The following is a 13,595-nucleotide window of genomic DNA, read 5'->3' on the forward strand; positions in this document are numbered from 1 at the left end:
TACATAGTCAATGGTAGGCTTCGAGGGGACTCCTACGGTAGGTACACCTACAGCTCATATCAGGGCAGCAGTAGTGTAGACTACTTTATCACCGACCTCAACCCAGTCTCTCAGAACATTCACGGTCAGCCCACTGACACCTCTATCAGATCAGAGCAAAATCACAGCCTACTTGAACAGACCAGAGCTCCATCATGAAGCATCAAAGCCGAACAAACTGCATACTATTAAGAAATGGTATAAATGGAAGTAGTGTAGAAACTTACCAGAAAACAATTAGCCAACATTAAATTCAATCCCTTTTAGACAACTTCCTGGACAAAACATTTCAGGTGTAACTTGGCAATAGAAAGCATAAATAGTATATTTGACCTCTCAGATCTAAACGTTTCAACCAGACAAAATAAGAAAATTAACAACAATGACAAGGTGGCCCTCCTGAGTGGTGCAGTGGTCTAAGGCACTGTATCGTGGTGCTAGCTGTGCCACTAGAGATCCTGTTTTGAGTTCAGGCTCTGTCGCAGCCGGTCGCGACCGGGAGACCCATGGGGCAGCGCACAATTGGCCCAGCGTCGTCCGGGTTAGAGGAGGGTTTGGTCGGCAGGGATGTTCTTGTCCCATCGCACTCTAGCGACTCCTGTGGCGGGCTGGGCGCAATGCACTCTGACACGGTTGCCAGGTGAACAGTGTTTCCTCCGACACATTGGTGCGGTTGGTTTCCGGGTTAAGCGGGCATTGTGTCAAGAAGCAGTGCGGCTTGGCTGGGTTGTGTTTTGGAGGACGCACGGCTCTCGATTACATTGAATGAACCACAGGACAAAATAACAAACCTTCAACACAAAAAGACCTGTGGTGTTGATGGTTTTCTAAGTTAAATGATCAAATATACCCCAATAACTACCGTGGAGTATGCGGCAACAGCAACCTTGGGAAAATCCTCTGCATTATCATTAACGGCAGACTCCTACATTTCCTCAGTGAAAACAATTTCCTGAGCAAATGTCAAATTGTCTTTTTACCAAATTATTGTACGACAGACCATGTATTCACCCTGCACACCCTTATTGGCAAAAACTAACAATAAAAAGCTAAATCTTCTCTTGCTTTGTTGATTTCAAAAAAGCTTTTGCTCAATTTGGCATGAGGGTCTGTTATATAAATTGATGGAAAGTGTTGTTGGCGGGAAACATATGACACTATAAAATCAGTGTACAAAAACAAGAAGTGTGTGGTTAAAATTGGCAAAAAACACACAGAGCCCCATCCTCTTCAACATACTGTATATATCAATGAATTGGCGAGGGCACTAGAACAGTCTGAAGCACCCAGCCTCGCCCTACTAGACTCTGAAGTGAAATGTTTACTGTGTGTAGATGATCTGGTGCTTCTGTCTCAAACCAAGGAGGGCCTACAGCAGCACCTAGATATTCTGCACAGATTCTGTCAGACGTGGGCCCTGACAGTTAATCTCAGTAAAACAAAAATAATGGTGTTCCAAAAAATACAAATTCTACCTAGACATTGTTGCCCTAGAGCACACAAAAAACTAGACCTACCTCAGCCTAAACATCATCACCACATTTAACCACAAAGCTGTGAACGATCTGAGAGGCAAGGCAAGAAGTGCCTTCTACGCCATCAAAGGGAACATACAATTTGACATCCCAATTAGGTTCTGGTAAAAAATACTTGAATCAGTTATAGAACCCATTGCCCTCTATGGTTGTGAGGTCTGGGGTCCACTCAGCAACCAAGAATTCACAAAATGGAACAAACACCAAATTGAGACTGCATGCAGAATTCTGCAAAAGAATCCTCTGTGTACAATGTAAAACACCAAATAATGCATGCAGAGCAGAATTAGGACAATTCCTACTAATTATCAAAATCCAGAAAAGAGGAATTAAATTCTACAAGCACCTAAAAATAAACGATTATCAAACCTTCCATAACAAAGCCCTCACCTACAGAGAGATGGATCTGGAGAAGAGTCCCCTCAGCCAGCTGGTACGGTGGCTCTGTTCACAAACAGAAACAAACCCCACAGAGCCCAGGACAGCAACACAATTAGACCCAACCAAATTATAAGAAATCAAAAAGATAATTACTTGACACATTGAAAAGAATCAACAAAAAACTGAGCATAAAGTACACAGTAACAGAATACCTGACCACTGTGGTGATTGACCAGAAATTAAGTAAAGCTTTGACTATGTACAGACTCAGTGAGCATAGCTTTGTTATTGAGAGAGGCCGCCATCGGCAGACCTGGCTCTCAGTGGAATGAAGGCTGTGGGCCCACTGCCCACAAAATGAGGTGGAAACCGAGCTGCACTTCCTAACCTCCTGACAAATTTATGACCATATTAGAGACACATATTTCCCTCAGATTACACAGACCCACAAAGAAATTGAAAACAAATCCAATCTTGATAAACTCCCATATCTATTAGGTGAAATTCCACATTGTGCCACCACAGCAGCAAGATTTGTAACCTGAAGCCACAAGAAAATAGCAACCAGTGGAGCACAAACACCATTGTAAATGCAGCCTATATTTATCTGTTTATTTATTTTCCCTCTCATACTTCAGCTATTTGCACATTGTTACAACACTGTACATAGCCAATAATATAACTGTGAAATGTCTATTTTATTTTAAGACTTTTGTGAGTGTAATGTTTACTGTTCAATTATCATTGTTTACTTCCCTTGTTATTTTCCCTTTTGTTTATTCTCTATTCCACTTGCTTTTGGCAATGTAAACACACGTTCCCCATGCCAATAAAGCCCTTTGAATTGAAGCAGTTCTGCAACATCTTTAATTGAGCCTCTCATATCCCTTTATTTCTCTTTTATAAATAGCCCCTAAATAGCAGCTAAATATGGTAGGCTACAGTATATAGCTATAGATAGTAGGCTACCCTGCATAATGAAACAATCCCTGGTGAGCTAGTGTTTGGAGGGTGTATTGCTGAATAATTCGGCATTAATAGACTGGTTTTACGCACAACAACTTTCTATCCAAGCTGGGAGAGAGCACGAGACCTTGCAGGGGTCCATAGAAACTGCTTTACGCCAGTGGCCTCCACTACATCCTCAAACACCTTGACAACCCAAAGACATATGCAAGGCAAGGATATTGTTTGTGGACTTTAGCTGTGCGTTCAATACCATCATCCCAGAAATGCTACAAGATAAACTCTCCCAGCTGAACGTGTCCAGCTCCATCTGTCAGTAGATCACTGACTTCTGACCAATAGGAGCAAAACACGTGAAGCTGGATGCATGCTCTCACCTCTACTCGACTCACTTCATACCAATGACTTCAACTCCAACAATGCATCTGTCAAACTATTCAAGCTGAATCATTCAAATTCCTGGGGACCATCATCTCCCACAACCTCAAAGTGGGAGGACAACATCACAGCGGTCACCAAGAAGGCACACCAGCGGATGTATTACTTGCGGCCCACTCCAAGGGCAAATTGCAACGCACTGTCCAGTCTGCAGAGAGGATCATCGGCTGCCACCTGCCCTCCATCGAGGTCCTGCACAACTCCAGGGCAAGGAAGTGTGCAGGAAAGATCATCGCCTCCCACCCTGGTCACAGCCTTTTCCAAGAACTCTCCTCTGGCACGGGATTCAGGTCAATCATGACCAAAAAAACACCCGCTAACTGAATAGTTTCTTTCCCTGTGCTGTGTCCCTGACCAACCAGCAATCTGGCCAATAGAGCCTAAAGTACTATGCACTCTATGCTGCAAACATCATCAAGCCTTCTCTGAACTGTACACAAAATAACTGCACTATACTGCAGTTGTGCACTCTGTTCATCTCATTGTATCTGTCTGCATTTAGATATATTTATACTGATATTGTACATTTGTACATTCACTGTATATCAACTGTATATCCACTGTATATTTGTACTGTATATCCACTACTCATTATTTTATAGCTCTATGTTCACTCTACCTATTTGTATATAATGAATGTAAACTTCTGTCTCTAAATATTGTCTATCAGTAGCAGCATCATATCACCAAGTCAAACTCTGAGTATATGTAAATGTACTTGGTGAATAAAATTGATTCAGACTACAGAAATATTTTTTATTTTGAGTCCAGATGAGGGTGACATCATGCATGTCAACCAGAGCCATATAAACTGAGTATACCAAACATTAGGAACATCTTCCTAATATTGAGTTACATTTTACATTTATGTCATTTAGCAGATGCTCTTATCAAGTGCATACATTTTCATACTGGTCCCAGGTGGAAATCGAACCCACAATGCTGGTGTTGCAAGCGCCATGCTCTACCAACTCAGTTACACAGGACCTGCACCTGTACTGTTCCCCCGTGGGAATCGATCCCACAACCCTGGCGATGCACGCAAAATGAGCAGATTTGCATGAAATTAGTTATAAAATTGCTAAACTTCTCTCCGACCCATTGTGAAATTAGTAGAATTGCATGAAATTAACTTTAAAACTGAAAATGTTCTCTCAGCTGTCAAGAGGGGGACCACTAAAATGTTTTGCGCGTGACGTGGGGCGGCCCCCAATCAAATCTCGCTTAGGGCCCGCAAAAGGCTAGGGCTGGCCCTGCCCATAAGTCTTCAATTGGGTTGAGATCTGGTGAATGAGATGCCATGGCATATGGTTTACATCGTTTTCATGCTCATCAATACATTCAGTGACCACTCTTTCTCTGTGGATGGGTTCATTGTCATCCTATGGGGGTATAGCAGTGGTAGCCAAAATAATGGCCTGTCCAGCATTTTTATACATTTAAAATATATATATATATATTTTACGTTTATTTAACTAGGCAAGTCAGTTAAGAACAAATTCTTATTTTCAATGACGGCCTAGGAACAGTGGGTTAACTGCCTTGTTCAGGGGCAGAGCAACATGATCCTAAGCCTGATGGGATGTTAATTGCATAATTAACTTAGGAACCACACCTGTGTGGAAGCATTTGCTTTCAATACACTTTATATCTATAATTGACTCAAGTGCTTCTATTATTTTGGCAGTTGCCAGTATACTGCTCTGGCGTCAACATGCCGAGGAAGATTCTCGCGAGAGAAAATGTTGCGCTATCTACGTAGTTACGTACAATTTTTCTTTCTTTTCCGTACATCTTGCACGACGACAACACACTGACAAGTGAGAGAAGATTTGCAAACTTCGGAGAATTTTCACCAGGGCAGTGGAAACTAGAAACACTGTATTTTAACCAAAAAGCAGTGAAACCTTGGAAAAGACAGTTTTCCTTAGATCTACGATATTCTTTGGTCTGCACACGGGGTTTTCAACGATGAGCTTCCTATTGTAAGTAACGTTTGCTAGTTAGCAAACGCGTTAGCTTTGTTGCGTTGTGCTCGTAGCTAGTTAGCTAATTAGCCAGCTATGCTGTTAGCTATATTCGCATATTTTAGGATTCAGATGAAGACTAGCTAGAAATGCTGTAACCACAGATTATCATAATATTTGTTGAAACTATTGATCATTTTAGGTAACGGTAGCTAGCTTGTGACTGACTAGCCACTGACGTAACGTTCCTAGCTGGGTTGAGAAAAACTCTGCTAATTTAGCCACCTAACATTAGCTAAATAACAACAAGATTGTTATCTAGCTAGCTATGTGTCACATATCAGGGGAACTGATCATTTACATTTTTTTTACCATGTAGCTAACTAATAAACAAGTCAGTGGCAAGCAATTTATAGACAGCCTGTGTGCCTTCCTGTTTTGTTACAGTCAGCTACTCAGAGGAAAGTGTTAAACAGGAAGGTTCACACAGTATGGTTTCATATCTTGAGTAGTGAGCACATAGCTACCATCTATTCATCACAGTAGCCACAACTTGGAATATCACAGTTGATATTACTCTTTCCCCCTCATCCCTTGATCCAGTGGCAGTCGTTCCTCTAAAACCTTCAAGCCGAAGAAGAACATCCCAGAGGGCTCCCACCAGTATGAGTTGTTGAAGCATGCCGAGGCAACACTGGGGAGTGGGAACCTGAGGCAGGCTGTCATGCTGCCAGAGGGGGAAGATCTCAATGAGTGGATTGCTGTTAATAGTGAGTGAAAGGGGTGATTGAGGGAGGAGAGCACTGGAGATTGAAAGGACACATCTTAATAACAGCCTTCAGGTCCTATAGGCTGTAGCACAGTGTCTATATATGTGGCCTGAGAGGAGATTTGAGTCTGACTATTCAGTCTGTGGTAATTGCCTCTTTCATATCAAGTACTTTGTCATTGGGAATTTAGTTGCCTGTTCAGTTGTGCTTTTACATGAAATAATATGGGCCTTTGGTCTGCTCTCCGTTTCAGCTGTGGACTTCTTCAATCAGATCAACATGCTCTACGGCACCATTACTGAGTTCTGCACTGAGACCAGCTGCTCTGTGATGTCTGCTGGGCCCAGGTAAGACAGGCAGACAGACAATTCAAATGGAAAAGGAAGCTGCACGCTCATCTATCTTTGCTGTGGATTTATTTGACCAATGTTTTGGCTAAAGAACCTTCATCAGGGTAACATACAGACAGACATTTGATACATGTGCCCTCTATTTCAATTCTAGTATTCTCTGAAATTACCTGAAAAGATTGATGAAAATGTTAAACTTTAATAAGTTTATTTATCCATAAGCTACTGCTATGGTCAGCCCAGCGCAGACTCTCCCCACATACACATAGAAATGTTTTATTTTGGTCCCTAGTTTTAAACTTTGGTTCAGTGTGTTGGTTTCACTTCATGTTTTTACAATGTAAGTGCAGTACAAAACAAATAGTTTCTGGAGGAGGCTCGTATTCACAAAGCATCTCAGAGGAGTGCTGATCTAATCATGCAAACTTATTCATTATGATATTAAAGGGGATACTGATCCTAGATCAGCAGTCCTTCTCTGATGTGCTTTGTGAATACTGATTCCTCTGTCAACTGAATCCACTTAAGTACTGTCATTAGTTTAGTGGTATCTAGTTTAGGCACTTCCTCAGTTCCTTCCCCGGCTCTATTTTTGGTCTCTAATCAGGGGGAAGAGACCCGTGCCAAATACCTGCCAAAATGGCCATGATCAAGGTCACTGTAGCATTTGACCTAGTCTCATCTGCTCCTTTCCAGCTCCAGAAACTTACTCTAGCATACTCTGTACTAATAATTTATGGTCAATAATTTAAAGTAACTGATTTTAATGCTATAAGTGTGTAATAGGACAACGTTTTGACCCCAAACTGGCTCTTGCCAAAGTCTTCTTTAACACTAGAATCCCTGGGCCTCGCGGGACCCCCATTCAAACTAATGAGCAGTCATTCTGGCTGCAACATTCTAACATTGTAATTAATACATTTCATATATTCTATCACAAAATAATCATTTGGTTGTGTATATGAAGGTCTTAAGTAACAACAATTGAATTTTCATTCGTTTGTTACTGTAGACCAGGGGTTCCCACGCTTTTTTGGCCCACAGCCCATTTTTGATATCTGAAAATTATCGCGACCCCAACCATGTGAGAAAAAAATCTATGACAGTCAATTGCAAGATAGGACATCATGCTAGACTAAATCTCACTACCACTAATGAGATGGGTTTGCTTGATGCATGTCGGGGCGTGGTCGACGGTGCACACGTCATCTCTGCTGTCACATCCAACCTGGATTGATACTGTATTTAGTTTTAATGCAGTCGAGAGCACTGAATCCAGTTTCACGCAGATATGAGCTGGCAAGGGGAGCCTACCATGAATTTATGGTGCTTTCCATACAACTGGGAGGTCAAATCATGACGTCAGTGATCTTTAGGTCGGAGCTCTAGAAAGAGACCCGAGTTGGAATTCTGAATTGGATGACCATTCAAAATGTATTTTCTCAATCTAAACCCATTTTTTTCTGAGTTCCAAGTTGTTTTGAATGTGGCATTAATGCTCAGAGGGAGACGGCAGAGTATTCAGCTGTTCGATCAGACTTACCGGCATGTCAACTGAGCCAGGATCACGGTCAAACGGATTGGGAAGTAGGACCCAAAGTGCTCTTCCAAGCATTGGAGTTGGGCAGTCATCACTGGTGTGGGACACCTACTGATGCTGTTTTCTGTTCTTTTCTTTTCATTACACAGAAAGTCAACCAAGTCTTTTTTTATTTTATCTTTTATATAAATATTTCCTCAATGTGAAAAATCCAATAGTCCCCGTTGATAACAACCAAGCCTTGGTGTGAAATAGAACATTGTCATGCTCTGATCCCATATATCCACTTAGTTTTGAGAACAGGAGTGGGCACAGTGGATGTGGTTTGATGTAGTTTACAGTCCAAGTTACCTGCTGCAGTATTTCTCAAGAGTTTTGTGCTCAGCTCTTTTGCTGCCAGTTGCGCTCGGTGTATCATACAATGAATGTGTCCATATAGCAGAGGGTGATGCATTCATAACTAGAGTGCAGAGGCCTGCCTGCCATAGATGGAGCCCCATCTGTGCAAAAGACTACCATTTTGATCCCGAATTAAATCTGTTTTTCGGCAATATAGCCACGCAGAACACTGAACATCCCCTATGTCGTTTCATGCTTGGAAATCGTGAGCCAGAACAATATATCCTCGTGAATAGCATCCCCCGACATGTATAGGGAACAAAAATCAATGCATGGCCGTCTCGGCCCTCACAGCTAACGTCAATTTAGAGAGCAAAAGCTGGGGAGTTTTTGAGTCGTTCAGTCAGAGCATAAATTATTTTACAGTCTTATCTGACAAAGGTATTGATGTGAGTTTCTGTGCCTCTGCCTTGCCACACATTGTTTTCACCATATCAATTGTGGCCCGTAACATCAAAGTCTCTGCAATAGTGTGTGGTTTCATAGCATAGCGGGCCTAGCCACTCATCGTGGGAATGATTCAAGTGCTGCCTTTTCCCATGATCAAAGGGTGCACTCTGGTTGAATTTTGTCTTTTAGATTTGAATTATTTTCATTTAGATTTTTAAGGTTAATAACATTACAGTGATTTTGAGATACAAATACGATATTGTTCAATACATTTTATTTGTGGAGTGCCTTTGGTACAACTATGAAACAGAAAGCATATGTGTTGGAATGCGGTAACAGCTTATTTTTATGACAAAATAAATAAAATACCCCAACCACCAAGATGCACGGTCGAATGATAACATCCGTAGCCTCAACATCATTATAAGCGCCAAGTGTGCGTGATAGTGAAAATCAGCACACAAGCAATAATGGAATTATAATTAATGTGTCGATATGACAGCAGTCAATTGCCATCTTGTGCTTACATGGTGTGCGTCTTCACGCAATGGCATCAGTTGGAGCATATCCATGTCACATAAACAACTCAAGCTGGTGAGTGCGTTGCTGATGTTGATTTTTGCTTGAGATGTAGGGCCCGCTCTCTGTGATGACATTTTGTGCTCCCAATCGGCCCGGAGCATTGTCACCGGCTTGTTCTATCCAAACTGTGCTCTCCCTTCTTCTCTCCCGTTTCACTAATTTCATTTGGTGGTGGCGCGGGCACCTACTCAATGCGTACCATTCTGGCTTTTTTGCGCTTAGGCCTCGGTGGTGTAGGTTCAGGTTGAGGCTCAGAAGAATAATCATCAGAGATGTCATGATTAATTTCTTCCCCGCCATCTGAGTCTTTTTCATTCAGATTTAGTAGCGACGCTAACACGGCATGTGCATCCATTCGTCTTGGGCTTCTTGCCATTGTAAATTCCTCACGCTCTCACTGTCTACTCCCAAGTAGACCAGAGTAGACTGAGAAGACTGCTTGGATTTGGTGGACTGATATAAGGTACATACCACTTTGAGATTAGAAATTATAATGGCTCAACACAATAGAATGGCCCACCCTGTTCTTCATTCACAATTAGGGATTACATAACTATGCATGTTCACTTCCCCTTGTTCATCAACTCACCCATCATACTTAACTTTCATCTGTTGTGTGAAATTAGTTTTGGCATAGTTAAGGTTTAGTTTTGAATAAATTATTGGGGTGATTATCAACTGGGCACAATACCTTCAACTTTTGTGAGAAGGAGGGGAGCAGCAGGCCCTACTGTCAGGAAAAGGAGGGCAACAGGGAGGAAACCATTGCAAAAAATGACATGCCCTCCTCAATCTGGTTATTCCTCCGGGTTCTGTTTTTGATATTAAGATTCTAACAACGACAGTGTGTTATATAGACTTATTTTGTGAAATTCAAGGATAGAGGGGGGGTTTACTTAAATGGTAGAGTAATATTTTTGTTTTATTCATGAGCAGTCCAAATGACTGCTTTAGCAGGTCTAGTATTAAGCCAAGTGTGACATTGTCCAACAAACAGTGATGTTGAATTGTGCCAAAAACAGAGGAAGTCAGAATTGCATGTTATTAAAATTCCATCTCACCTCCCTCAAGGTATGAATACCACTGGGCTGATGGCACCAACATCAAAAAGCCCATCAAGTGCTCTGCTCCCAAGTACATAGACTACCTGATGACCTGGGTGCAGGATCAGCTGGATGATGAGACACTCTTCCCCTCCAAGATAGGTCAGTTGACATTTCACATTTGTGCAGATGAATTTTAAACCTTCACAACCTTAGCCTAGACCTTTGGCTTTGAGACAATGATAGAACTCCCCTGCTCTGTCTCCCCAGGAGTGCCCTTTCCTAAGAACTTCATGTCTGTGGCCAAGACCATTTTGAAGCGCCTGTTCAGAGTCTATGCCCACATCTACCATCAGCATTTTGACTCTGTGATGCAGCTGCAGGAGGAGGCCCACCTCAATACCTCCTTCAAACACTTCATCTTCTTTGTCCAGGTGACACTGCTAATACATTCGAAATATCAAATATTCTCTTTTATTGGTGTTTAGAAATGATTGTCATGATTCTATCACAGGGGTTCTTCATGTTTCCATGGATGTAGTAAATAGTATTATATTCCCATTGATGCATTGCGCAATTATTATTCTGTTAACAGGCGTAATTGTTACTATCCTGTGTAAATATAGCAGGAACCTTGATTTTATGTTCTATCACGGTCACGTATGGTCTTTTACCTTGGTTGTGTGTATGTTTAGGAGTTCAACCTCATTGATCGTCGTGAGCTGGCCCCCCTGCAGGACCTCATTGAGAAGCTGGGCTCCAAGGACAGATAAACTCCTTCCTCTCTCTCTTTTTCCTCCTCCCTCTCTCTATCTTGCTCTCTCTGTGCCTACCACCTCTCTGGGTTTTGATAATTGTCCACTCTTTCACTTTGTGCCTTTTTTCTTTCTCCCTCCATTCATTACCTGTATGTTTTTTTTGTTCTGTTCCAGTTTCTTGCTCTCTCTCTCTCGTTGTCTGTCCGCATTGTTTCAGAGCTTGTATTGTTAGAGTGAGCGCTATCTAGTCTTTAAGGTAAGATACCAGAGTGTAGTATATAAAAGGTGTATTTTGTAATTTTGGTAAACAAGTTATATAATTGGGACCTACTGACCTGTACTGTGGACCAAGATGTTTAAAGAGTTGAAATGGACACCAACGTTTCTTTCCTATAAGATTTGGGTCAGTTTAAAGTATATCTATATTCTAAAACAGTTTTACATGCTTTTTAATTTTTTTTTTTAACTCTCACGTTTTCAGTTGAAGTTTTGGTCAATAATGTACTAGAATACAGTTTTTTGGATCTGTATCTGACACAGTTTTAGATTTGTAGATTTTTTTTTTTCCTCTTAGGGTGAAAGAAGTTGCAAAAGCCAGGGAATGATCAATAAATATTTGCTGTGACACTTGATATACTTGTGAAATAGATAATCCTCCATAGTTCATAAACAATCAGTGATCATATTTGTATGCTTTACTTGACTACTTAGACATTTATAATATATGGTATTTTATGAGAAAGCAATCAAAGTATCAGAGGATACATTTGAAAATGTATATGAAATGTCAAAAATGAAATGTAGTATAATGTGAATATTTTGATCTTACTCATTCTGTCATTTCACTCAAATAGCACAAATGTGCCTCTGATGTTTTAACTGTGTCAAATTCCTTGGATATCTTTGTCCTACATGCTGGTACTTAATTTTAATATCAGTATCAAGTCAAACATTGTTTTATTGTTTATTAAACAATTTTACTTTACTCATGTATGCAAAATGCAATAATAGCAATAGTGCTTGCACTGATACATGACAAGGGTCAATGTACAGGATATTATTTTTTTTAGGTTATATTTTCTGTTATTTGTCTTATCTGAGTGTGACATGTAAATTCACCCAAGTCATTATCTATGTTCAATCTTGGCACACAGGGCTAAAGCAGCAGGGCTGTTTGTTGTGCCACCTTGACACAAATGCAATTTTGATCACCAAAATGGAATCTTAGGCAATGTAAATACATGTTACACTGCTTATCTCTCTTTTGGCCCCCAGTTTGGAAAATACATCCTTGTAGAAATATGGTCTACTAGTCAACATTAAGCAGTTGTGAGATTGGCGTGTCTTTTCAAAACCCCAGCATGTTTGTGATATTCATCTTTCCTAATATGTGCTCATATGTTTGATCTGTCTGGATAAAGTGACCTAATATACCGCCGGTATGTGTACTTAATGATTTTATTGCATTCAACATTGTAATTTTGAATCTGGAGTTAGTCCCTATAGGTAATGAGCTGTTGGGAATAATAAGACCATACACACTCCATATGTTTCTGGAATATATCAGGTGTAGTTTTCTTAATTTTGGGTGGAAAAGATGCGTACTTATGTTTCTTATTTTGATCTCATATGATTTATTTGACAGATTTACTTCATTTTGTCTACCTTTTTCTCCCATATATCCAATGCCATAGATTTGGAGTTCAATTTAATCTTTTTTTATTTTTATTGCTGTAAAATTAATTGTAACTTTGAGTAAAGAATTCGAAAAGGGTTAGATTTTTTATATATATATATTTAGATGGTTATAGACCTTTGAGGTAGCCTAATTTGTGGGAAATGAATGTTACAACTGTGAGTCCAATACTCTGCTGTAAATAAGATAATTTACAGTACATTTTGTGAACAAAACTGTGCCTTAGAAAAGAGAAAATAATGTGTCTGAAATTACAGTATTGATGGCACAATAGTTTGATAAACATTAAAAGGAATTTGTGGAGATTGCATGTGTCTGTTTTGAAAGTATTTTAAATGTGTATGAGAGCCTCACAAAACATTTAATTTGTTGCTCAAAGGATCAAAAAGAGTAGGGAAACTGAATTACACCTTTCTTGATAATAACTTTGCCTGGTGTAAGATCGCATCTACTATTTTTAACAACCACTCCCATCCATTATGTCCTAGGCTATTGGTTATTTATATCAACATTCTGTCAATTTAAATGTTTTTCTGAAGACAACATATTCACAAAGACAATATATTAATTTTGTCAAAGTCTTTGCTAGGCAGGACCTTGGGACGTCGGAACTCGGAAGTTATCCCATTGAAGTTTACATTTACAAGGGTTAATGAAGGTTAGGTAGGGGTTAAGGATTTAGGATATGGACGTCCCAATGATCAAATGAGAAAATTCCACTCGGGTGATCTCATTGGTCAA

At 40.3% G+C, this 13,595-nt stretch overlaps 1 protein-coding gene across 1 annotated transcript; it reads left to right on the forward strand.

The window, feature by feature from the left end:
• The first annotated feature begins 5,152 nt into the window (after positions 1–5,152).
• On the forward strand, positions 5,153–13,162 carry LOC120023662 (MOB kinase activator 1A). Its single transcript, XM_038967749.1, has 6 exons — positions 5,153–5,344; positions 5,930–6,096; positions 6,350–6,443; positions 10,429–10,562; positions 10,671–10,834; positions 11,096–13,162. Exons 1-6 carry the CDS (start codon positions 5,331–5,333, stop codon positions 11,171–11,173), a joined length of 651 nt encoding a protein of 216 aa, XP_038823677.1. The 5' UTR covers positions 5,153–5,330; the 3' UTR covers positions 11,174–13,162.
• The last annotated feature ends 433 nt before the right edge of the window (positions 13,163–13,595 follow it).

This window comes from Salvelinus namaycush, chromosome 1 (genome assembly GCF_016432855.1).
Source record: "Salvelinus namaycush isolate Seneca chromosome 1, SaNama_1.0, whole genome shotgun sequence".
Lineage (NCBI taxonomy): Eukaryota > Metazoa > Chordata > Actinopteri > Salmoniformes > Salmonidae > Salvelinus > Salvelinus namaycush.

Coding starts and splice junctions, on each gene's coding strand:
- LOC120023662 (XM_038967749.1), top strand. Junction 6,097..6,349: donor TGAGTGGATTGCTGTTAATA/GTGAGTGAAAGG, acceptor TCTCCGTTTCAG/CTGTGGACTTCTTCAATCAG. Junction 10,835..11,095: donor ACTTCATCTTCTTTGTCCAG/GTGACACTGCTA, acceptor GTGTATGTTTAG/GAGTTCAACCTCATTGATCG.